At 37.3% G+C, this 27,774-nt stretch overlaps 1 protein-coding gene across 2 annotated transcripts in view; it reads right to left on the reverse strand.

The window, feature by feature from the left end:
• Nucleotides 1-27,774, reverse strand: part of RASA2 (RAS p21 protein activator 2) — a 129,765-nt gene that overhangs the window by 99,922 nt on the left and 2,069 nt on the right. For both annotated transcript variants that reach the window (XM_074298479.1, XM_074298478.1), the window contains exons 2-3: nt 10,659-10,776; nt 6,943-7,046 (exon numbers count right to left, since the gene is read on the reverse strand). In XM_074298479.1, the coding sequence (XP_074154580.1) occupies nt 6,943-7,046; nt 10,659-10,776 (222 nt within the window). The remainder of the gene's footprint in view (nt 1-6,942; nt 7,047-10,658; nt 10,777-27,774) is intronic.

The raw sequence follows: 27,774 nt of genomic DNA on the forward strand, positions 1-27,774 counted from the left end.
GTACATCTATAGCAATCTAATCTTTGACAAACCCAAAGATACCAACATTAGGGACAAAAATTCATTATTCGGAAGAAACTGTTGGGAAAACTGGAAATTAGTGTGGCAGAAATTAGATATGGATCCACACTTAACACCATATACCAAGATAAGATCAAAATGGGTCCATGATTTAGGCATAAAGAGGGAGATAATAAATAGATTAGAGGAACAGAGGATAATCTACCTCTCAGACTTGTGGAGGAGGAAGGAATTTATGACCAGAGGAGAACTGGAAATCATTATTGATCACAAAATAGAAGATTTTGATTACATCAAACTAAAAAGTTTCTGTACAAATAATACTAATGCAAACAAGATTAGAAGGGAAGTAACAAATTGGGAAAATATTTTTAAAAGTAAAGGTTCTGACAAAGGTCTCATTTCCAAAATATATAGAGAACTGACCCTGATTTATAGGAAACCAAACCATTCTCCAATTGATAAATGGTCAAGGGATATGAACAGACAATTCTCAGAGGAAGAAATTGAAACTATATCCACTCATATGAAAGAGTGTTCCAAATCACTACTGATCAGAGAAATGCAAATTAAGACCACTCTGAGATACCACTACACACATGTCAGATTGGCTAAGATGACAGGAACAAATAATGATGAATGTTGGAGGGGATGTGGGAAAACTGGGACACTGATACATTGTTGGTGGAGTTGTGAAAGAATCCAGCCATTCTGGAGAGCAATTTGGAACTATGCCCAAAAAGTTGTCAAACTGTGCATACCCTTTGACCCAGCATTGCTGTTATTAGGCTTATATCCCAAAGAAATACTAAAGAGCGGAAAGGGACCTGTATGTGCCAAAATGTTTGTGGCAGCTCTTTTTGTTGTAGCTAGAAACTGGAAGTTGAATGGATGTCCATCAATTGGAGAATGGTTGGGTAAATTATGGTATATGAAGGTTATGGAATATTATTGCTCGGTAAGAAATGACCAGCAGGAGGAATACAGAGAGGCCTGGAGAGACTTAAATCAACTGTTGCTGAGTGAAATGAGCAGAACCAGAAGATCACTATACATTTCAACAACAATACTGTATGAGGATGTATTCTGATGGAAATGGAAATCTTCAACATAAAGAAGATCCAACTCACTTCCAGTTAATCAATGACGGACAGAAACAACTACACCCAGAGAAGGAACACAGGGAAGCGAATGTAAATTATTAGCACTACTGTCTATCTACCCAGGTTACTTATACCTTCGGAAGCTAATAATTAATGTGTAACAAGAAAATGGTATTTACACACATATATTGTATCTAGGTTATATTGTAACACATGTAAAATGTATGGGATTACCTGCCATCGGGGGGAGGGAGTGGAGGGAGGGAGGGGATAATTTGGAAAAATGAATAAAAAAAACCAATTAATTAATTAATTAATTAATTAAAAAAAAAAAAAAAAAAAAGAATGTAGGGGTACCTCCAAATACCAAACTGGCATAAAAATGAGACATCAGTGGGGTGAAAATACATCTAACAATATTTGAAGATTTTACTCTACCGTAAGGTTTCCCTTTTATTTCCTGTAGTATTACATATGACTAAAATCCTCCTATTGTTAAGGGTGCTACTGGAATTTTAACCAAAGACATGTAATGTTTTTGAGTCCTCTTTTTGGAAAAAGAAAAAGATAAGGCATCAGAAATGGAGTAAGAAATCTGACTTAGCTGTTTCTAAAAACTTTAGCTTTGTAATTTCCTGACTTTTTACAACTAGGTTCCTCAGCCTTGAGATTTCAAGTTAGTGCACAAAAGCTTTCTTAGTCTCACAAAGAAGTTTCCAAAGTTTGGATCCTATGTCAAGGACTTTCTGCTGCAATTACTCAGGACCAATATTTAAATCTTCACAAGGTTGGAAAGCATCTTTCCTCAACTCTAGTTTAGTTTCCCTTCTTATTTGATGTTATGGATTTTACTTAACCTAAACTTGAACTGAAAAGTACCTGGGAAAAAAAGATAATCAATTTCTAACAATTCAAAATACAAAGAATGGAGAAATTAGCTTATGAAATCTCTTTAAAGTTTACATGAAAAATGAGAGGATGTGACACCAGTTTTCAACCTTAAAAAGCAGCATTGTGAATACAACAGTGATAATTTCCACATTATGAGGCTTATTTATTTTTTCTAAACTAGATACAGAAATTCTCCCTGTCCACCACTTTTGCCATTAAAGATCAAAGTGAGAAGAAGGAGGAAGAGGAGGAGGAGGAGAGGAGGAGGAGGTGAGGAGAGAGAGAGAGAGAGAGAGAGAGAGAGAGAGAGAGAGAGAGAGAATAAGTGTGTATATCACCAAGCTATCAATTCATATTTCCTATGATTGTAAATGCACAGATATTTCTACATTAAAATTCTACATTAAAAAATGATAAAAGGAAAAAGGATAAAACATCTTTTAGACATCATAATGAGAAAACTCAGCTACACATTTCTTTTGACAAATGAATTATAAGCCAAACCAACCTATAGTACTATATGTTTTACCAAAAGATGAATAAAAATGATTGTGGCTCCAATGACCTTTCAAGAAATTCATAGACTGCCTTAATAGAAGCAACTCTTCCAATTAAATTAAATTCGACATCATACAATTTTATACTCTTTCATTGTGCCACCTTAACAACTGTCACTATATTCTTCTGCAGGAAACCTTTTAAACAAGTGTTGAAATTTATATGAAGAACCATTATTTATTCCTATATGGTTTCTTTATTTCCATTATTATATAATACACAGCAGAATGTTTTGGCTTCATATTTCATGTATTTTTTTTAAGCCGCTGCTGTAGTTGACTCTCAAATATTTCTCTATGTTTTTTTCCTGTAGAGACTGATAAACATACCAATTTTTCTAGCAAATAATACTCCTTTAGGTGATCCATTGCGTTTTGCCTCTTTTTCTTTTCAATCATCGTGTTTATCTTTCAATCACTGGGTTTCTGAGTTATTGGTCTTATAGCAAACAGGAGGGTTTTTTGGTGGTGGTGCGAGAAACATTATTGAGGTGTGGTTTTGAGTTTGATATAGTTGTGTGTGTGTGTATATATATATATAGATGAATTCATATAGAGTAAAAATGAAGGGAGAGGTTATTGTAGTAATCCAAATCCAAAGTATTAAATTACTGGATGTGGTAAGAACCATTGTAACAGAGAAGATAGGCCAAATCTAAGAGATACTTCAAAAAGAGAAGTAATATGGTAGATAACTGAAGGGAAAAATTAAGCTTTATATATGATGGGTTTGAAGTATCAATAGAACAGCCTGATGAAACTGATGGTAAGTTACATACATGATAAATTAGAAATTTAGGTCTAAAGCTCAGGAAGAGAGGCAAGGATAGAAACAGTTTAGAATCAATACCCTTTAATACCTAGTAGTCACTCTCTTAACTTTCCAGTCTTTTTACACCTTTCTCCCCATAACACATTCTTCAATCCATTGACAAGGACCACCTGGCAGTTCCACAATTGAGACAGTCCATCTCTTGGTACCAGGCATTCTCTTTGGCTATTCCCCTTTACCTGGAACACTCTCCCTCCTCTGCTCCAACTGAATTTTCTGGCTTTCTTTAAATTACAACTAAAATCTTTTACAGGAAGCCTTCTCTGCCCTTCTTAATTTCAGTGGCCTTTCTCTCATAATTATTTCCTATTTATCCTGAATAAGCTTATATTGCTTATATTTGTTTATATGCTATTTCCCTTGATTATAAGCTTCTTGAGACCAGGGTCTTTTGTCTCTTTTTGTATCCCCAGTTCTTAGCATAGAGCCTGGCACATTGTAGGTTTGTGCTTATTGGTTGACATAAAGATGATAACTACAATCAGGCAAGTATGGAATCACTAAAAGAGAAGATGCAGTAAACAAGTCATGAGAAAGGAAAAGGAAAAAAGGCAAAGAACCTGAAAAGAATTGAGAAGAACCATGAGAAAGCAGCATTGTGAAAGCCAAAGAATGAAGAATCTACCAAGTGGACCGAAAATAGCTTCAAATGCTATAGAAAGGTAAAGCCTGAGAAGAGGTCACTGAATTTGGCAATTACATTTCTGGCAACCTTGGAGGGGACGCTTTCAATAATGGTGGGAAAGAAGTCGGAAGAGATCTCAATGAGTAGTGATGAGGAAGGAGGCAACAAATTAATTAGACTCAGGGAAGTCATGTGGCAATGAGTGAAGCAAAACTCAAGGGTGACTTGTTCAAGGGAAGGTTTTAAAAAAGGTAGGGAGATTTTGATTTAATTTTTCTTGCCCTGGAAATATTTTTAGAAGAACTGCACATATTTAATCTATATCAAATTGTTTGTTGTCTTGGGAATGGGGGAGGTGGAGATGAAGGAGGGAGAAATATTTGGAACACAAAGTTTTACAAAGCTAACTTTGCATGTATTTGGAAAAACAAACAACATGTATTGGGGGGGGGGGGAAATAACTGGGAGGGAAGGATAAAGATCGTAAATAAAACTAAAAATAAATTAATGAAGCACCAAAGAGAAGATGGGATGAAGAATGGTGGAAGAAATAAGGAACTGAAACATGGATGGAGAAGTTATGTACAATTATGATAAATATTTCAATCATTCACATAAACATGGTATTTGAAAGTCATGGGAATAGAATGCCTCCAAGAGAATTATTCTATATAAAGGTCAAGAACAAAGCCCTAGGCGGGGGAGGAAGGATCACAGACAGGAATCTGTAGAAAATGGAAAAATCTGCAAATGATATCGAGGAGTCATCATAGAAGGAGAAAAAGCCTTTGCCAAGTGTCACAGAGCCATCTCTCTTTCCCTTATCTTCAAAAGCTAAAGTGAAAGGACTACAAGAATTAAGAAAATGTTAATGAAATTGGTGAAGACTACTGGGACTCAGGAAGAAACATAGACTGAAAATGAGGCTGTGCAAAGTTAAAAAGAGAATGAGTACACAGAATATAAAGCAAACAAGTACAGATGCCTAGACTAGGGAAATTAAGGAGCCTAGTAGCAAAAACGAGGAAATTAAATTATCAGAATAAAGTAAAGAGATGATTCTGTTTCAAGAGATGGTTGAAAAGAATTAAATATGAAAGGAAGGAAGGAAGGAGAACCCAATAGAGAAGAGAGGGGAAGAACATTAAGTATACATGGTAGTTCTTTTAAATACAAAAGAGCACATATTAAATGCTATCATGTCACAAAAACTGGGACTTCGAAAAAGAACCACTACCAAGATTTTCTATTTTACAGAAAAGATGTAGGTACATGAAATACCTACAAAGTAATCTGAGGAAGGAGAAACAGCAAAGGTTTCAAGTAAGAGAAGGCCCCTAATCTGAGTTTTGAAGGAATGTGGGGATTCTGAGGAAGAAATCTTTTTTTTTTTTTTTTTTTTTTTTTTTTTACCTAATTCATTTTTCCAAATTATCCCCTCCCTCCCTCCACTCCCTCCCCCCGATGGCAGGTAATCCCATACATTTTACATGTGTTACAATATAACCTAGATACAATATATGTGTGTAAATACCATTTTCTTGTTGCACATTAAGTATTAGCTTCCGAAGGTATAAGTAACCTGGGTAGATAGACAGTAGTGCTAACAATTTACATTCGCTTCCCAGTGTTCCTTCTCTGGGTATAGTTATTTCTGTCCATCATTGATCAACTGGAAGTGAGTTGGATCTTCTTCATGCTGAAGATTTCCATTTCCATCAGAATACATCCTCATACAGTATTGTTGTTGAAGTGTATAGTGATCTTCTGGTTCTGCTCATTTCACTCAGCAACAGTTGATTTAAGTCTCTCCAAGCCTCTCTGTATTCCTCCTGCTGGTCATTTCTTACAGAGCAATAATATTCCATAACCTTCATATACCACAATTTACCCAACCATTCTCCAACTGATGGACATCCATTCAACTTCCAGTTTCTAGCTACAACAAAAAGAGCTGCCACAAACATTTTGGCACATACAGGTCCCTTTCCACTCTTTAGTATTTCTTTGGGATATAAGCCCAATAACAGCAATGCTGGGTCAAAGGGTATGCACAGTTTGACAACTTTTTGGGCATAGCTCCAAATTGCTCTCCAGAATGGCTGGATTCTTTCACAACTCCACCAACAATGTATCAGTGTCCCAGTTTTCCCACATCCCCTCCAACATTCATCATTATTTGTTCCTGTCATTTTAGCCAATCTGACAGGTGTGTAGTGGTATCTCAGAGTTGTCTCTGAGGAAGAAATCTGAACCATTCCAGGCTTATATGGACACCTGAATTGTATAGTTCAGGGAACAGCAAATTAGCTAACAGATCTAAATAATGAAGACAAAGAGGATAGGTTCAATTCCCACACAAGCCAGTCAGCTGTGACCTATCTATTGGTCACATCTGTTCCAATGCTGACTTCAGCAAGTGGCTTGTCAAATATGTGAACCTGTTCAAGTGGGAACCAGGCAGAATGATCCTGGGATCTTAAGTCTGGGGCTAAAAGGACCTCAGAGACTATCCAGTGCAATCTCCTTATTTTCCGGATGAGCAGAACGAAGTTAACTGACTTGTCCATGTCACTCAGGTCCTATGTGTCAGATAGGATTTGAATTCAGGTCCTCTAACTCCAGTCAGCATACTTTCCCTTCTCCCATGCTGCTCAGAGCAAAGATATCATCAAGAGTGGGGAGGAAGACTCAAAAGACTCTGCTGAAAGGAGATCAATATCACTAATCTTTGTCTGAAGAGCCCAGTATAAACTCAGAGCTAAAATAATATATCTGAGAGTGAAGTTTATAGGAAAAAAAAAAGAAGATAACATTATACAACTATCACCATAATTCTTAGAGAAATTATTGGGATGTGTAAATTAAAAAACATCATATGTATGACAAATAAGGATCAGCAATGATACTTACCTATTCGAAGATCTCTTTGTAAAACACTCTTATCATAAATGTAGAAAGACAAATACTGGAAAGTTCTTGGAATCTCAAAGTAAAACTCTTCACTATAAAATGGGCTAGAGAGAGAAGGAATACAATCTGTAAGGGAAAGTTCTGATTACCACAAAGCAATAGCATGCCTAGTAAAACAAATGATGTAATTTTATTCCAACAGATTTTGAACCAAACTAGGTTTCCTCTCAGGTTCTGAGAGGACCTAGGTCCCTCAATTCTCATCAAGAGAATCCTAATGGTTTATGAACAGATGGTCACTTGGCTTTTGTGAATCTTGGATCACTCTGAAAAGACCTAAAAACCCAAACGAAGACGACACTGCTGACCCCATGATTTACCCAAGAGTAAGGGACATGAAGTCAACAAATTTCAAGGAACCAAAGTTGGAGCCTAAGGAGTGCTATGTAAAAAAAAAAAAAAAAAAAGAAGAAGAAGAAGAAAAAGAAAGAATAGAAAGAAAGAAAGAAAGAAAGAAAGAAAGAAAGAAAGAAAGAAAGAAAGAAAGAAAGAAAGAAAGAAAGAAAGAAAGAAAGAAAGAAAGAAAGAAAGAAAGAAAGAAAGAAAGAAAGGTATAAGGAATAGGAAGTTAAATCCTGATCTTTAAACCAAGAAAACTATCTTTCAAAAAATTAATTTAAGCATTGGAATTCCTTAGGCTGGAGAAAACATGGCTTTGAAACTTGTACTTTTGACAAGGTTCCTTCTTTTTGAAAGTATACTTAAAATTTTAAAAGCTTAAAACCCAATGTTACTTATACATAACCAAAGATGAATGTCATGTTCTTAGAATATCATTAGTTTAAAAAGAAATCTAAATCCTGAACACAGAATTCTTATGGAGATTTGTTTTAAATATTTTTGCTTTAACTTTTTAGTTTTTGCTATTTTAATGGATCAAAAAATGTCAACATATTTTTATTCCAAATGTACTCAAAATTAATTTCTTCCTAATCAAAAAGCAACCACTCTTCCAAATTGCTTTCTTCATTTGTAAAAATCTCTAAGTAGACCTCTGTAAAAACAGCTACAGAGGACAAATTAAAGAACATGTAAATATTTTAATTCATTCAAAATTCTACAAATAAATTTAGAATAACAACAAAAAGTCACAAGGTTCTGAGACCACTGTGGAAGTACTTACCAGGATGCATTTGTGCCTGATGCAATGGGTTTCTATGGCAACTCTGATTAAAGTTTGAAAGTCTAACCACTCATCCAGAGCAGTAAAACAAATAACAATTTATGACAGGTGAGTAGAAAAGAGCCTTCACTCATTTTGTGACCTGTAGTCTTCTTAAGAAGGCAAAAAATTTTGATGTGTATCTTCAGAAGTGAAATGGTTGATTTAGGTATTTATATGCAAGATTATATGTTATCTAGTGAAATAGGTTTGAGCCATCACTAAGATTACTGTTTGTTATCATTGGAATCAGTGGGAGCTAAGTAGCAGAATAAAATTTAAATAACTCTAAATCCTAATCTCAACTTTTTAGTTTGATGTCTTTTCTCAATCACACAGCAGAGGATATTCAGCATTTCCTTGACGCCTCAATTTGCACATCAATAATATATTGGTAATATATTATTGCTGGAAGTAGTAATTTTATCTGAAATGCATTCAATAATCAAGGCACTAGCCTCACAATAGATTACATTTCAGTCTTCCTTTGAAGAGAGCAAGAGTTTAAAACCAAAACCAGAGACATAAAGGTATTCCGCAAGCAGAGGGACAATTCATATTAACGGTTAGAATTACAAAACATGTTATATAAATTACTTTATTTGAGCCTCACAACAACACTGTGGGGTAGGTAATGTATTATAATCTCCATTTAAGAGATTATAAACTAAGGCTCAAATAAATCAAGAAATGTGTGTAAGGAGGTCACAAAGCTGCTATAAATAGCAGAATTAGAACAAACTCAGAAGAACTGGACGCCTGCATCTGTGCATCAGAGGCACAAGACTGAAAAATGTGTCCCCAGGCTATGTTCCTCTCCACTAAAATCTGTGAACCTTCATCACAGCATGTGTACCTTGACCTAGCACCAAATAAACATGTGCCAGGTAGAGCAGAACATATTGGCACAAATAATATACTTGTAGAAAAATTAGCCTTAAGAAAGCACACATTTGCATCCTCTGCACATTATGCTGTGCAGGTGGCTGCCTTCCTTACCTAAACCTGGTTCTGCTACTTATGAAGGAAGAAGAGAACAAAGAAGGGGCAGAGAGGCCCATAAAGGTAAAGCAAAAAAGCTCTCTGGCAGGCACAATTGAAGACAACCTTTTAAGGGGCAGCAATGACTGAAGGCGAGCGGGCAACATTCTGCCATAGCAGTCACTCTTAGAATCATTAAGTCACATCAAAGATCATTGAAATCTAAAATGTACAAATCATTCCTGACAAAGTATCAGCCGGTCTCGACTTGAACCCCATACTGAGAAAGTGGACCTTATTGCATCAGAAGGGATCCAGTTTGTTTCTGGAGACACCTAATCCTCAAGAATCCCTCTATTTCTGAGACTTTAACTCATGTTAACTACAATTGTTAGAAAGAGTCCTGCAAGCTTCTAACACAATTCTTTTCATCTCTACAATCACAGACAGTTGGGACTGAAACCATTGAACAACTGAAGCCATTCACCTAAATTTAAGGAACTGACAACATTTATTAATGCATATTAGTGTGCTCAAATAATGGAATCTACTGATAAATGAAATGCAATATACTTTAGAAAAGTTCACTAATTGGTAAGACTAGTGCTAAATTAAGTAATTTATAAAATGTTTCCTAAAGAATTATTTTACTTCTTTAAGTAAAATGAATATGAAAATTTTTTAAAAGTTTCTAATGAGGGAACATTCAGAAACCAACTAGTCTATCCCATACCATTCAATCTGTTTTACATCCTCCTAAAAGAGACCACACCACTTTTGAATAGATAGCACATTTCTCAGAGTGCTGAGCTTAGAATCAAGAAGGCTCATTTTCCCATGTTCAAATCTAGCTTCAGAGTCACTGTGTGATTCTGAACAAGTCACTTAACCTGGAATGCCCTAGTTGTTCATCTATAAAATGAGCTGAATAAGAAAAAGACAAACCACTCAGCTATCTTTAACAAGGAAATTCTAGATGGGGTCAGGAAGACACAACTCAAACGACTACAACTGTTAGGAAGTTTTCCTTTGCTAAGTTTTCTTCTTTGTGATTTCTAACCAGAATTCTTTGTTCTGACTCAAGGGCTTAAGTAGCAATGGTTGAATCTCCCTTGTGGGATTCCCAAATGCTTCAAACACTGGAAAACAGAATGTGTTCTGACTTCAATGACTGCCTTACCAGTCTTTCTGTTTCCAAGTGAGATAATCCTTCAATCCTATGACACAATCTCACTCTCCTGGTGATCTTCCTTTGAAAACTCTAGCTTACCCATGGCCTTTCTGAAATAGGTGTCCAAAATGGAATACAATCCTACAGATTGCTCACCTCCTCACCTTGCACATAATTTGACTCTTAATAACGGCAGTTTCCTGGGATACCAGAGCACACTGTTGACTCATACTGCATTTGAACTCCTTGTTATTTTTAGTTATGTTTATATTTTGGATTAAAGTGGCAGACTTACATTTCAAATAAATTTAACTAACATTATTTATCGAGTTTTCTACTAACCTTAATGACTTTTCAACAACCTGAGTACGAAAAACTTCTTCTTGGTCCAAATTTATGGTGCAGAAACAATCTCTCATTTTGTTGGGTCCAGGATATGGCAATAAATTCTTGGCTTCACCTGCAGAAATTGACATTTTTTAAGTGTTAAAAACTTCAAACTATGAATATCAGATTAATAAGACAACTACATTTTATTCTAACATCTATGGTATCAATGGGATACAAATGAGTACTTTTGCGTTAAATAAAAATAAAATAAAAGCTGAAGAAGCTTGGGGAAGAAGCACGAAAAAGATTTGATTAGAGTTCACCTAGAATATTAAGATCATACTGAAGATCCAATTTAGGAACCTGGTGGGATTTTAATGGAACAGAAGTGTGAGTGTGGAACGTGAACTTAACATAGTAACAGCTCTTCATGGTAAACTGCTTAGTAAAGTACAATGAGTACTAGAAGGGGGTTGAGTGATGTGAAACCCAACCAACCAGTCTTCTTATAGTCTTCCTTCATGACAATACAGCTCTTATGTCCATGCCATGCCTTTGCACTGGATGTCCTCTAAGCCTTGAATACCCCTCCTCTTCACCTCTATCTTCCAGACTCCTTTGTTTTCCTATCAACTCAGGTCAAATGCTACCTTCTATAGCAAGTCTTTCCAGATTCCCTCTTCTCCCCAGATTGCTCATGCCCTTCCTCCAAAATTTCCTTATATTTAATGTGTATGCACATATATAGATGGCTACAAACACACTTTTATTTGTATGTGTTTCTTCTTCCAAGAGAATGTAAACCCTCTAAGAGAAGGGCTTATTTCATTGTTGTCTCCCTACCTCTGACACTTATTGGCATATAGATACTTAATAAATGTTTACTGGAGTTACTAGCTGTAGGATTTGGGGCAAGAACCAGACCTGAGAGCTGAAAAATCATCCTGAACTCTCGGATTGAAGGCATTTGACATATATATATATATATATATATATATATATATATATATATATATTACAATTTTCTTCTTAAATCAGATAGATTTAAATGATTTCTAATGTTCATTCTAGCTCCAAAGTTAAACACTCAAAATGGAAACAGAAAAAATGACCACAGACCACATTAAAATAAAGTTAGTTCAAACAAACATGCTTTGAAAGCAGTCTATCAGAAATGGAAAATTTGAAGTCACTATCGTTAATATGCCTTAATAAATCAACAAAATTCATTATAGCACATCTGTGAGATATTCAGACCATGACAATTTGACAGAGATAAGTAGTTTGCGAAGATTATTTTAAGTACAGTCCTTTATAAAGAATTATTTTGAAATTAAATATTTGCATTTACATAGCTCTTTACAGTTTACAAAGGATTTTGCTAACAACTCTGTGATATATACAGTAGAACAAGTAGCATAAAAACATTTTCTTAATGATCCATCTAGTCCTACCTAACACTTCATCAAGAATCCCTCCTTCCAAACCAAAAATTTTTTCCAGAAAATGTCAGTCTCTGCTTAAATGTTTAAAATGATAAGTAACAAACATTACTCTTTAAGGCAGTGGTCCTCAAACTTTTTAAATAGGGGGCCAGTTCACTGTCCCTCAGACTGTGGGAGGGTCAGACTATAGTAAAAACAAAACCTCACATTCTGTCTCCGCCCCTCAGCCCATTTGCCACAATGGGCGAGCCACATAAACGTCCTCAGCTGCCCCATGTAGCCCGCGGGCTGTAGTTTGAGAATCCCTGCTTTAAGGTAACATATTCTACTTTTAGATAGTTCTGTTAACAAGTTTTTCTTGACATCATATTGTCTATGTTCATTTATCTACTATTTAATGAAGAGTGAGCATTGTTCATTGTATGCCAGGCAGTGAACAAAATTAGAGTTAGCAAAACTCTCTGTCCTCGAGAAACTTAAGTTTTAAGGGGGGAAAGACAACAGATAAAAGAAAAATAATGGGAGTGGTGAAGCACGTGTCAGTGGCAGGTTTGAAAATGGCCAGGAGTGCAAGAGAAATTAAGAATGAAACGCTTAGTATATATGTGCAAAGCATAAGTGCCAGAGAGGCCTAGTTCTGGCACACAAAAGCTTATCAGAATTTATAAGAGCCAGAGTCCAGGTTCTCATGGAAATGCTGGAGTAATATAAATAGTCTCTCTAAAAACCATTTCCTTGAAACCAGTTACTATTATCTTTTAACTGCTAACTCAAAGATCTTCCCACAATCCTCAACCTCCCTGACTTCTTAGAAAGTTTTGACAAGGAGGAGCCCCCACCCTCTCCTAGATTCTTGGTCCTTCCAAGGTTTTTATAACAGAGTGTATTTCCGGTTCAGCCTGACCTGCCTGACCACTTTTCAGGCTTTCCGGCCTAAGCCTTAGTAAGGCCCTCTTTAAATCACTTCTCTTTACTTCTCTTAAAGATGTGCCAGCTTCTTGAGACCTTGGATTGTCCTGTTTTTAAATCACGTGTCCCCAGCCTCTATCAACTTTGCACATAGTATGCACTAAATAAACACTTAAATTGTTGCCAGTTATAAAGTCAAACTAGAAAGCTGTTGTGTTATTACCGTTGTTCGGGCCTGTCTGACTCCTATTTGGGGTTTTCTTGGCAGAGATAGTGGAGTGGTTTACCTTGTCTTTCTCTAGTTCATTTTACAGATGAGGAAACTGAGGCAAACAGGATTAAGCAACTTTCCCAACACGGAGATTGAAAAGTGCTAGGCAAGCACGTTCTTCCTAGAACTCCCAAGAGCACTCCCAGACACCTCTGCAACCAGCAATGGAGTAGCTACAGGTATTTAGTATGCGAAAAAGGCATCTTTACACTCAGTCAAGAAAATCTAAGGATCAGAGGACCAGACTCATTCAATGAAAGATTTTGTAGTTCTATAATGAAACAATTATTCAAAAACACTGGTCATTCCAAAAGCTCAATGACAGAATCTTAAAACAAAACCAAACCAATCATTTGTACTTCTGTCTGTTTTGTTCTACTGCAGTCAGGACAGCCTTATGTGGGTGTTGTTTCAACCTCATTTTTCTTTCAAGTATGAGTCATTATAGCCATTACATACACACCAAAGTAACCTTTTAAAAGGAAGAAAAACAGCTAATTTTTTTTACCCCTTCTTCATAAGACAATAATTACTAGTCTTTCTGAAAAGGCCTTAAATGCTTCTGAGTAAGGTGAGAGCTATAGTTTTTTCAATAGGATATTTTGAGGGAAAGAACAAAATAATAGTCTAAGTATGTTCCTACTACTTTTCCCAACCTCAGGAATGCTTGCTTAAAATGTATCGGTAAGCATCACCAAGTTGTTTTCTTTGCATTCAAACAAACAAACAAGAACATATACTCTCAAAGGCAACATGGTAGAGTGAATCCAAGGCTAGGCTGGAAATCAGAGAGATGGAAATTCACAGTCCTATCTGCCTGCCTTCTAACCAAAGGCATGTCCCTTAAAATTCCAGATGGCCCAGGCAACCAAGACTGTCAACTGCAGAGGGTAGCCAATCTGCAGAGCAAGAGGAAACTACCACTGACAAAATTCACATTGATGAAATGACAGTTCTTGACCAGAAAAAAACAAACAAACAAACAAACAAAAAACTGTATAATTTAAAAATTATACGTAACTATCACAATCATCAATTTTACTTTGGCTATATGGAAAAGGTCTAGTCGAGGGTGTGGTTAGTCACTTCAAAAAGCAATATCTTATGGTCTGATAAACAACTACAAACAAGACATTTTGTGGCAGCTAAATTAGATATTAATTGAAGCTTTCTTAAAGTTAAGTCATTAAAATACATTCATTATCACGATATTTTGTTATAAATACATTCCAAGATACTTTTGGAGAAAAAGTGAGAGACCTCTTAGCAAGACCTCTTGATGTAGTGTCTAATCATTTATTCTATCTTCACTCATTATTATTATCTATTATAATTAAGATGACGCATGAATTTAGATATATATAACTGCATCAACTAAAGAAATGCAACTTCTAAGTTATCACAGCTTTCAATCCAATAAATTACTTTTACACTTAGTTTGAATTTCTAAACATCTATGGTGACAAAGATATTTACACATAAAACTCCCATTGTTGATTACAAAGTTTTAAAGAAAAAAATAGAACAATTCAAAGTTTAAAACAAATGTCATCACTTAAGTTACAATCTTCAGCAATATAGTATATAAAAAGAAGGCCAAGTCAATAAGTAATGTCTTATATTTCCTAATGTCCTTGAACATAAAGTAGGATCGTCAAAAAGGAAACTAAAATAATTCTGTGAATGTGGCATAGAGCTCCTTTCTAGCAAGATCTACCAAAATATGTGCAGTTTTAATCTATTCTACACTCAATAAAACATATGCTAAAAATATACTATGCATTTTTAAAAATTACTAATCTAATATTCTGGAATTTTACTTATTGTAAACCTAGCAAATCAACATATCAAACTATTTCAATATAAGGTCATTTTGTTTCCTCACAAATGGGAGGACATAGGAAATAAGGATTAATTTTTACCAACAATGTCTTAGCCAGGAAGTAAAAGATTACCCCATCAACAAGTCTAAGAATAAGGTAGTAGAACTAAGTGGATGGGCACAGGGAATGAATCAAGTATGACAGAATTAAAATGTTCTATGTCCAGTGAACAAAACTATCATTCTTTTTAAAAAATGGTTCTTAAAACTCAACTATGAGCATTTTCCAAGCTGTGATCTCAAGGCTAAGAACAAGATCTGCAATCTTCTGCTCCCTCTAAAGCTAAGATGAAATGAGGAAATGGAACCAGAATTTCACAGAACATCTGAGTACCAACTGCTCCATCCAAATCATTCTCTTTTTTTTCCCCCTGAGGCTGGGGTTAAGTGACTTGCCCAGGGTCACACAGCTAGGAAGTGTTAAGTGTCTGAGACCAGATTTGAACTCAGGTCCTCCTAAATTCAAGGCTGGTGCTCTATCCACTGAGCCACCTAGCTGCCCCTAAAGATCATTCTCAAGCAATAAACTAGGCTACTGTAATCAAGAGAAGTCATATAGGTGGATAGAGCAATGGGCCTTGAATTAGGTGGACCAGAATTCAAATCCGGATTTAGACTTCATTAGCTTGTGTGACTTTAGGCAAGTCGCTTAATCCTGTTTGTCTCAGTTTCCTCACCATAAAATGAGCTAGAAGAGTAAATGGCAAATCACTCCAGTATCTTTGCCAAGAAAACTCAGAAGTGGGATCACACAGGCGGACATAACAGAAATGGCTGAACAACATAAGCTAAATTAAACTAAGTGTGCAAGTGGAGGTCAAGATTACAAACCACAGAAAGACCCTGGTTTGTCAACAAGCTACCAGGTAGGTCTTCCTGTGGTGTGGGCATGCTTGGAGTCCACAACCTGCTGGGGCCTTAGAAGAGTCCGCTTGAGCAGCACCAAGCTCCCCACTAAATCAAGTACTATGAGATCAGCACTTTCCTGGCACACCATGTCTAGCCTTTCAGAGATACTCTGACACTCACCAAAGAGGAAAAGGGGAAGAGGGAAGCATTAATTAAGCACTTATATGTGCCACGCATTTGCTAAATGCTGGAAATAGAGCTAAAAGTGTCTCTCAAAGAGCCCACAAATAAGGGGAAAAGACAAAAAGGAAAGTTTAGCTGCAGGGCAGGCAGAAAGCCAGTGGTCCTAACGGGAAAGCTTAGATATAAAACAAAAGTTAGCGATAAAAATGAGACCAGAATAAAAAGGAGTTTTAAAGATATTTTAAAGTCAAGTTTACCAAGCACAGTCAGTTCTGCTGCAATGGGTATTTCAAAATTTGTTCCGACAAGACTTATAAATTAGGGAACATTTTGAGCAAAACATGAATTTCAAGTGTGCTTCTATATGACTTCTTAGGGGAGAAACCATTTGAATGCAGAAAATTGCATCACTGCATACTAACTCCCAAGTTGTAACCCTTCGCTTCCACAAGCAAACTTCAGGTCTTTGTCAAAGTAAAGTGCCACAATCACTGTATTATATATATCGTCTGAGGCAGGGAAGCTGGTGTCATGGTCTCTGGTCAAAGTTTCAGTCTACCCAAGTTGCACTCTACCAGTGCATCCTTTGAGAAGGAGAGGAAGCAGGCCTGTTTCTTGCACTATTTATGCATTTCTTAACCATTTGACATGGCTAAAACTGAACTATCATTTTAAAAAAATTTCCTTTTTCTATTTTTTTTTTTTAAAGCTGCATCACTAATGAAGGTTTTAAGTGTAGAGACCCTAATACCATTGTTCCCATAAGCTCTGTGGCTTTTGTTGCCTGATCTTGCACAGTGTAGTGTCTTTGCAGAACTTATCTGCTGACTGTAGAGGAGCACCAAACCCTCACAGAAAAGTGATTGGTGGCTTGGGAGTCACAGGGTCCAAACTAGTTCTACTATTCACCTCTCATGAGGGTCTGGATAAGTGGCTTTACTTCTCTGCATTTCAAGTCATCAATAACATGGGGGGGAGGAGGTGTTAATGGTTTCTAAGAGCATTTCCAGCTCTAAATTTATGATCCTATAACTATTATCAGGAGGTTTAGAAAATTAAACAAAATATTTTTTAGCACTTCCTTCAAGAAGCATTTCATCATTTTATTCTTCTGGCTTGCATGGCACTATTCTCTTCTATCTGGCCATTCCTTTCCAGGCTCCTTCAACTCTTTCTTCCATCTATTTGTTAGGCTCTGCCCTGGATGCTTTTATGTCCATATTCTTTCCACTGGTTAAACCATCAGGAAGAAAGCAACAAGGAATAAGAAACCTAGCTTATACAATAGTACATATCCTTTGTCTTTGCCCACTCCATCTATCATCCAGAATCCTAGAGCTTTCTTCAAGGCACAGATTCAGGGTTCATCAACCACTAAAAGTCCTCTGAAAGGGTGAAATGGCTCAATGTTAGAGTTCTCTTTATAGTTTTAAAATTTTAATAAAAATTTAAATATATAAATTTAATATAATTTACATAAAACAAGTAAATTTATTGAAATATATTAATTTATATAAACATTTAAATAAAAATTATGTTTACTCTGCATATATTTATCTATAAACATATTTTCTTCAACAGTAAAGTCACTGAAGCTCCGAACAGTTTCACTTTTATCTTTGGATGCCCAGAGTCTGGTATATAACAGAGATGGCTATAATCAATTGAGTTCCCAATGCTTCAATGATCACCTCGTGGAAATAATTCCTAAAGCTAAACATCTAGCCTAATCTCTCTCCTGACATCTCCTCCTTTGATACCAACTAAGTTTCTACCATAATGTCCCCTAGCTATCTAAAATTTACCACATGCATGACAGAACATCGCCCTTTCTAAATCACTCCCTGCTCTAATTTTTATTAGCTGTCTGATCACTGGCAAATAACTTAACCTCTCTAATCCTGAGTTTTCTTCTCAGTAAAACTGAGGGAGTTGGACTAGATTACCTCTAGGGTAAAGTCTAGCTCTAAAACTGTGATACTCTGAATTCAGTCAAGCAATTAAAAGCATTTCTGGAACACTTGCATTTTGTTAACATACAGAGGAGACAAGGAAAGGAGTGCAAATAAGGATGATAAGATGTAAATAACTAGGTAATAAGAGAGAGCAGATGGGTACAGTCTGTTGAAAGCAAGTACTATTAACTTCTCAGTTGTTTAGATTCATACCTTTGAAATTAGTCTTGACTCTTCCTTCTTTTTTCCTAACTCCCATAATTGTCAACTACTACGCTTGATATTTCTAACATACCCTCTACTCTAGTTCAGGTCCTCTTATCTTAACCTCTTTTCTGACCTATTAAAATATCCTCCTAATTAATCCTTTGTCATCTTAGTCTCTTTCCTCTATAATCTCATCTCCAGAACTGCTAAAAACTGTCACTAAAATATGAATGTGACCAAATCTGTTTTAAAGTCTTAATGGCTCTATGTCTCCAGGATAGGCATTTAAAATCCTTTTAATCAGACAAGTATTTAATTTCCTACTATGTACTCAGTACTGGGCTAGTTGGGGATACAAATATAAAAGTGACAGGATGTCTACTTTCCAGGAACTAATGATCTACTGGAAGAATACACCATCATTCTAAGAAGTAAAAACACAGTAATTAGTGGAGAATGGCAAAGCACTGAGAATTGGGACAACAAGAAAAGATCTTTTGAAAGAGAGTGTAAGCAGCATTTGAGCTAAATGTTGAAGGGAAATAATAAAGGAGAGTGTTCTCAGTATGGAGACAGAAGATGGGCAGTCTGACTCAGGAGCTGACTACATGACAGTAGCAGCAAGATTATGTGATGATCAACTGTGATGGACTTGCCTCTTCTCAGCAATGTGATGATTCAAGACAATTCTAATAGATTTGGGATAGAAAATGCCACTTGCATCCAGAGGAAAAAATATAGAGATTGAATGTAGATCAAAGCTTTTCACCCCCCCCCCTTTTTTTTTCTGTGATTGTTTTTTCTTGTGGCTTTTTTCCCTTTTGGTTTGATTCTTGCTACACAACATGACTAACATGGAAATATGTTTAAAAGGATTGCACATATTTATTCTATATCAGATTGTTTGCTGAGGAGGAAGGAAGAAAAATTTGGAACACAATCTCACAAAAACGAATGTTTAAAACTATCTGTACATGTATTTGGGGAAATAAAATACTGTTAAGAAAATAAATAAATAAAATATAGTATCAATTACAAAAAAAAAAAAAAAAAGAAGCCTGGGAAGAGGCTGCAGACATACTTAAAAGGCTTTTATATGCCAAACTATAAAGTTTATATTTGTGGCAGCCCTTTTTGTAGTGGCAAAAAACTGAGTGGATGCCCATCAGCTGGAGAAAAGCTGAATAAGTTATGGTATATGAATGTTATGAAATATTATTTTTCAGCAAGATGATTTCAGAGGTCTGGAGAAAATTACTTGAACTGATGCTATGTGAAATGAGCAGAACCAGGAGATCACTGTACATGGCAACAAAATTATACGATGATCAATTCTGATGGACATGGCTCTCTTCAACAATGAGATAATTCAGGTCCATTCCAACAGACTTGTAATGGAGAAAGCCATCTAGACCCAGAGAGAGGACTGTGGGGACTGAGGGTGGATTACAATATAATATTTTTATTCTTTTTGTTGTTGTTTACATGTATTTTATTTTCTTTATTATTTTTTTCCTTTTTGATTTTTCTTGTGCAGCAAGATAATTGTATAAATATGTATGCATATATTGAATTTAAGATATATTTTTACCATGTTTAACATATATTGGATAATTTGACATCTAGGGGATGGGAGGAAGGGAAGGGAAATTGGAACACAAGGTTTTGCAAGGGTTAATGTTGAAAAATTGTCCATGTGTATATTTTGAAAATTAAAAAAGCTTTAATAAAAAAATTTTTTAAATTAAAGTTTATATTTTATCAAAGTTATGGAAACTCACTGAAGCTTCCTGAACAGGACAGTCAAACAATCAAAACTATGTTTTAGAAATAAAGAATTTCAGATGGCCTAGAAAGAAGGATGCCTGGATAAAAAAGAGAGTGGTGATTAGATTCTGAACTAAGGTGGTTATAGTGTGAATAGAGAAAAGCAAATTGACGTTGAAAGTTGCTGAGAAGTTGGGACCACAAGACAGCAAGTAAATGTAAATGGAGAAGGGAGGGAACAAGGATTCATTTAGCCTCTACAATGTGCCAGCACTGTGCTAAGCACTTTACCTTATTTCATTCTCACAAAAACCTTGTGAGGCAAGGGCATTGTTATCCCCAGTTTACAGTTGAGAAAACTGAGGCAGGTAGAGGTTAAGTGATTTGCCCAGATCACAGAGCTAGTAAAAGTCTCAAGAGGCCTTTGAACTCAGGTCTTCCTGCCTCCAGGCCTACCATCAGCTTCCATAAACAAGGAGGAAGAGAAGAAAGTCAAGGCTACAGTCTTGGGTAATTAGAAGAATGGTGGCAGTTAGGAAAGGGGAAAGCTTTAGGGGAAAAGACCATCACTGTGACATCAAATGTGAGAGTCCTGTGAGCCAGCCAGGTGCCAAGCAGGCAAGTGCAGATGTGGATGAGGTAAGTTAGCAGGATGTTTAGATTTCAGCATCCTCTGCATAGAAACAAAAGGAGAATTCCTAAGGATGAAAATTCAATCAACAAGCACTTAGGTGCCTACTCTGTGCAAGATACAGCCATGTATTTAAGAAAAAACAGAGAATATAAAGAGACTCAAAATAGGTAGAGCCAATAGAATCACCAATATAAAAGTGTAGGGACTGAAGAGGAGGTCCAAGATAGGGCCTCCAAATACAGAATACTCCACTTTCTATGGATGATTTTGCAAAGGAAACCAATTAGAATTGGTCCAAGCAGCAGGAAGAGCAACACAAAACAGCCATGTTATGAGGACCCCGAAGAAAGGAATAGCCAGGGGATGAGCATCCCCTAGGTCAAACACAACCAAAAAGGCCCCTGGACCTAGCTCCAGAGAGATGAGTAAGAGGGGAGTGGAGGCCTCCTGTTTCAGTTGAATGGGATGTAAACCACATGATGAGGATCTGAGGAACAAGTGGAGGCAAGAAAGAAGGCAAAAGGAGCATGAACAGCTTCTTTCCAGTTTGGTTGTGAAAAGAAGGAGAGAGAAAAGATGTTAAGTTTGAAGGGGACAAATGGAGGCTTTTAAGAATGGGAGAAAGTTAGATATGTTCAAGGACAATTGGAAAGGAGTCAGCAAAAAGGGAAGTCAAAGACAGAAAGACAAAAGGAATATTCAAAGAGGCAAGATCCCAAAGGATACAGGCAAGGTGAGATCAATGACTGGAGAGGGATCACCCAGAACAAAGGAGGAAATGATAGGAGATGATGCAGAGGGTAATCTGAAGTGGGAAACTGGATAGGAGAGCAAGGTTCACTAGACAGCTCCCACTAGGCTAATTTCTTTTTTCTTTTGTCTGAGACAATTGGGGTTAAATGACTTGCCCAGGATCACACAGCTAGGAAGTGTTACATCTGAGGCCAGATTTTAACTCCGGTCTTCCTGACTTCAGGGCTGGTGCTCTATCTACTGCACCATCTAGCTGTCCCCAACTAGGCTAATTTCAAATGAGTCCACTTCAAAACACTCTATTTTTCAACCAAACTCTCTTACCATCTGTTCTATATATGATAGGTTTATCTCCCCTGACCATAGTCTCCTTACCTCCTTTCCCAGAATCCTGAGCTTCCTTCAAAGCACAGCCCAGAACTCCTCTTCCTCCAGAGTCAAAACACCACAGATTTAGAGATGGGAGGAGCCTTAAAAACCAAAGCCCAGAGGCTTAAGTGACTTTGAGATTTAAAACCTGGTCCCCAACTCCCAATCTCAAACTTCACATAAGCACCAGGGGGCCAGATTCTCTAGGCCAGTGGATTAATGGCACAATTAATGGCACACTCCCTTTAGAAATTATTTTGTAATTCACACTGTTAGTCAGCAAACATTTATCAGGATAAGTGCTGGTAAAACAAAGACAAAAGTGAATGGGGGGGGGGGGTGAGAGGTAGGCTCAAGTGACAATCCCAGAGAAAGTGACCCTCTGAAATAAATCTTTAAAGAAACAAGGGGTTCTGAAAAGCCAAATGTAAGGAGGAAGGGAATTCCTGACACAGGAATAAACAGCATATGGTAGCCAAGTACCGTGTATGTATGGGGGGAAAAAAAAAAGTAAAAAACAAAACAAAAAAAAAAAAAAAAAACACTGGCTAAAACTTAGGGATCATAAAGAATAATATGGGAAAAGGCAGCAACGACAGGACAAGACTGACTGGCTGACCAATGTGCAGAGTTAACAGGTGATGACCAAAGCTGACTGAGGAAAGTGCCATAGTCAGGCCACATAGAAGACAGGCTGGTAGAGAAGCCAATTGGGAGGCTACTGCCTCTTCACTTGGCATCTGCTATCCTGCCTGGCTTCAATTCCAGGACAAGCTCATCCTGAACTCATTGGCATTCAGCAAACTGTAATCTTGACACAATGACTTTTAGAACCACGTTTTAACCCCAAATCACTCCAACTCTCAGAGATAAGCCAACAAAAGGTCCCAGGTCACGCTCCCTTGTCTTTGTTTTGGCCCAGACTGCTTCAAGAGTGAATGTAAATAGTAACTATGACTGTTGTGGCCAGAAATCCCAGGGCTTTCCCCCTGGCTGGATTCCTTTTTTTTTTTTTTTTTTTTTACCTAGTTTTCATCACTGAATGGACATCACCTCAGTCAAAGTGAAGTCTGTTAAAGACCTTAGTTTAAAAAGACCAAATTCTCCTCCTGCATCCAAGGCCATCTCCAGTCTTCTTGATCTAGATCTGGCCAATGGACCCAGATGGCTCTGGAGGAAAAGTGATGCAGGTGCCCTTGCCCAGTCTTCCCTCCCTCAAATCTGATTCACTTGTATGTCACGGCCTCACCTTCTGATGTCATGGTTGTCTTTGAGAAGGAAGGACAGACGGCTGCCACTTGATTGACACCATCTCCCTCAGCCTCCTCTTTTCTGGCAGGAGGATAGAAGGCCAAACTCCTCCCAATGCCTTCCTTTATTGAGAGCAGAAGGACTCTCTGCTCTGCCCACTGTCATCTAGGCTGCTGCCAGGTTTCAACTCCATGAAACAAGACATTCTCTGGTTCAGTCCCCCAGCCCACTTCTACACTCACTTCCTGTCTCCCTTTGCATCTTGCCTCTCCTTTTAGATTCTGAGCTCCTGGAAGGCAGGAATTAATTATCTTTTTTATTAATTGTAACCCTGGTGCTTAGCATTCATAGGATTAGCCAATCCACATCCAGTATATGAACTATCATGGAAGCTCCCTGAGTGGAGAGAAGGGAGTAGATGCCAAAGATCTGGACACAAAATTGATTAAGTCCTTGCAAGGGAAGGCCACAGGGGATGAATAAGTGAGGGGGAAAGAATATCACAGAGTTGGTGTGTGTCAGAGACTGTATGGACCATAATGTCGCTGAAAGAAAGAGAGAAACATAGAAAAGGAAAGGGGAAGCCTCAATGGGAAAGGCGGGTTCTGTTTCAGACATGCTCATTCAAAATGTTCAACAGTTAATGCTAAATAACTACAGCACAGGAGAGAGACTTGAGTTAGAAACATAGATACCGTCGCTATCTATAGAGATAATAATTATCGAGTCTCACCAAGTGAGATAATGTAAAGGAAGAACTGGGAGCCTAGGAAAAGCTTTGGGGTGCGCACCACAGCCAGACGCTTGATAAGGATGATGGCTGAGCAAAGAGGGGTTAGACCCGCGACAGAACTGGAGACAGACAGCAGTCACATAATCCCCGAGAGGATAAAATATCCAGGAGAAGGCAGTGGTTATCGGTGTCAAATGTTGCCCTGCAAAGAGTTGTCAAGAAGGATGACGATGAACACGAGTGCTAGGATTTCACCATGAAAGGGTCCCTGCAAACTCCAAAGAAATCTGTTTCACTGGAACAATGAGGTCAAAAGTCAAATGCAAGAAGAGGAGTGAGAGGAGAGGAAGCAGAGACAAGGATTGGGCACTTTTACTCTGCCGTCTCCTTCTTGTGGACAAGGCTAACAGAAGGTGAGCTCCTCGAGCGCGGGGGACAACTCGGCTCTGCAGCAGAGCCAGTGAGGCTTTGTTACTGGTTACTGAATTAATTTGAGAGATCACTGACAAGTAAGAGAAGGGAGGAAGCCTCTAAAAGTTCCAAGATAAGAAGAGGCAGAGTGAAGAGAGTCCCTTCCTGGTCTGAAGAAGGCTCACCTAGCAGCAAAAGGCCAGGGTTCTGACAAGGAAACCCTAGAGACTGGAATGAAGAGTCTGTAAAGGTCTGAGCAGAGAAGCTGCTAGAGAGAGCTTTAAATGCTAAATGGAAATTTGTATTTTACCCTAAAAGTAACTGACAACTAGAGAAAGTTAAGGACAAGAGGGTGTCAGTCAGACTTGTGCCATAGAAATATGAATTTGCCAGCTATGGGTAGAATGGATTGTAGGGCAGAGACTAAAATGAGACCATGATGATACTTAAGAAAGGAGTCAGATTACTGCCAAGGAATCTCTAATCTAGTATCAATAAAGGATTCCAATTTTGATTCTTAATTTTATAATCTCTTTTAAAAGTTTTTCATTTTTAAAAATAGTTCACATTTGTTTAATGTGTCAAGGTTTTTACAAGGCACTTTTCTCACAGATACCTTGAAATAGTACTATAAGAATAATTCTCATTTTATAGATAAGAAAATTGAGACTCCAAGAATATAAATGACTTTTTTATGGTTATACAACTAATGTGTATCAGAGCTGGAATTCAAATGTAGATGCCTTAGATCAAAGTCCAGAAATAATCCTAACAATGCCATCCTCCTCATGGAGGTAGCTGTTGTCTTTGGGTTATTTCTAAAAAGAACTCTCTTCTTCCTTGTTCCTTGTATGTGAAGTACCCTCTATGGTGAATTCCTTACTTGAAAATACCCTTTCCCCCTCCCTCACTGCATTTCTAATGACAAAATCTGGCACAATACTTTTAGGTTCATAATGTATATTTTAAAAAACCACCCTTACTTACATTAAAAACTTTTAAAGTCAAAGATATAATTACAATTCATTATATTAGCAGATTTCCCCAAGTCACAAATGAAAACCAGTCCTGCTTTAGTCACAAGTATACAAGTACACAAATCTACCAAAAGTAGCAAAATTCAGAAATAAAAAAAATCTCAAATAATAGATGTGTTGGTATCTATGAAACCTTATACATGCTATGATGAAAATATATAGAGATGAGCTTCTAGAAATTCATGGATTATTTTTTTAGTGATAAGATCATTCAGAAAAATGAATAAAAATAAAAGGTTTTAGTAACATAAATTCTCCACCAAATTTTAAATGATAACGACAGTAAAAGGATTCTTAGATATAGACGAGGAGATATACTAAAAACTGCAGTATAAATATAGAGAATAATCATGTAAGACTTACTAGTATTAAAACCAGGTGGTAAGATTAAATAATTTTTAATAGTACTAAAATTAAGTTTGTAGAATATGGATTTTTTAACTTGATAGATTTCAAGAAGCCTATGAAATCTGACAGAGAAAATAACTCAGCAAATGAAATTGAGCATTTCCTTCAATTATAAAGGATGGCAATAAACATTATCCTAAGAAGAGGTCTTCTAATAAAGAGGCTTCACAAGATCTGCCAAAGGGCTGGCCTGCCAGAAAGGGTTAAGAACCTGTGTTCTGGAACAAATATAGTCTTTCTCTAACACTGCTTTTTTAAAAAAATACTATAACAGAGGATGAAGAATGACAAGAGCAATACTGGACACCAGTTCAAGCAGGCACAATATAGGAAGTGATGATTTGAGGGATGAACTGTATATCACCCCAGGGGCCCAAAAAGGTTTGGGAGAAAAAAAAAAAAAGAATGAAGCAAGGGTCCTGGCTGGTCATTTAGTGCTCCAAATGCATCCCCTCAGGAAAGATCCTGTTCTGATTGAGCCTCTTGAATATATAAAGGCCCAGGCCCAGTGCCTTGGTGAATAGTCATTTTCAGGGCTTTAAAAAATTATTAATATTACTATTAATAAAGACCTTATGTGGTACAAATCAGTGCCACAATAAGGGTATAAAGAACTAAATTTCCAAAATTACAATGTCCAAAGTAACAATAATACCTAAGATTTCTACAGCACTCCTAATGTGCCAGGCACTGGGCAGAGCATTTTTTCAGTGATTTCATTTGATCTTTACAACCACCCTGGGAGGCAGGTGCTATTATTCTGATTTTTACAAATAAGGAAACTAGTACAAAAAGTTAGGATCACACAGCTAGTATCTGAGATGGAATTTGAACTCATATCTTCATGACTTAAGATCCAGTGTTCTTTCCCCTGTTCCATTTCACTGCCCCCAATCCCTACATAATCCCCCTTGGGTCTGGTTTTACATAAACCCAGAGTAAATTATACTGTCTAGATTGCTCTTGCCACAACATTAAACAGACAAATTATGGTTCAATAAATAGTAAGGGCAACCTTGCAAAGTAAAAGCAGCCTTGAAAAAGAAGGAAACTAACTGACATTGTATTTGTGACCTTACCACTAAGATGATCCTAATTCTGCTCAAAAAAAGGTGTATGTGTGTATGTATTTACTCTCTTTTTGGAGGGAGAGGAGGCCCAGAATATAAAGCAAATAACTCTGAATCTGACGCAATCCTGATTCACATTAGACTATCTAGTAAAGCTAGTTAAAATACAACTCTTTATATGGGAAAATTAAGTACTAAAAGGAGGTACTAAGGGAAGTAGTAAACATGTTCAAAGAAAGCTCAAGTCTTCTATCTTTGGGATGATCAGTAGCAGAGAGACTGGAGGGGCAGGCAGAGGAAGAGGAGCGATTTTAGATTCCTTCCCTTTTCAACAGCCAGAGGATTCTCTACAGCAGTCTCTGCTCTAAAGTACTGGGCTGGGTTACCACGAGCAAGTCACTTCTATACTCAGTAAGCACCTGTATCTGCCTGAGAACTGTCTGCCTTGAGTGAGTGAGGGTGGTGCAGGAGAAAGAGAAATGGACACGGAGTCCAGCTCAGACCCCCTTTGTAAGCTGGCACCAGTCTATGAAACTCTCGGGGCCTCAGTTTCCTATTTATAAAGTGATCAGGAGGGCTCTAAGGCCCCTCCCAATCTCTAAGGAGCTTTCTTTGTTCCAACCAAGTCTACTTTGGACTCCCATTAGGAGAGCTCTGGGAGGGCAGGGGCTGGCTCCCTTGAGTCCTAGCATTCCCAGTCATCGGCACAGAGTGCCCCACAAAGTGACCCTAATTCATCTCCCTCCCAGGCTGCTACAGCCTGAAGCTCTTGCCATTCCCTAGGACTCCCCCTGGGGAGGAGGATAAATGTAGAGAAAGGCCCCTACCCTCCTGCAATCAATTTGCTCAAGGACCCTACACCGTCATCTGAGAGATGTAGAAGTAGCGGGTTCCCATAGAGGCAAAGTGGGATTAAGTGTGGATGCTCCACCTCTGCACCATGTAAATGAAGCTTGTTTTCTGTAAAAGGAAAGTGTGGGGAGAGGACAGATTT

The sequence above is a fragment of the Sminthopsis crassicaudata genome, chromosome 3 (assembly GCF_048593235.1).
Source record: "Sminthopsis crassicaudata isolate SCR6 chromosome 3, ASM4859323v1, whole genome shotgun sequence".
In the NCBI taxonomy this organism is placed as follows: Eukaryota; Metazoa; Chordata; class Mammalia; order Dasyuromorphia; family Dasyuridae; genus Sminthopsis; species Sminthopsis crassicaudata.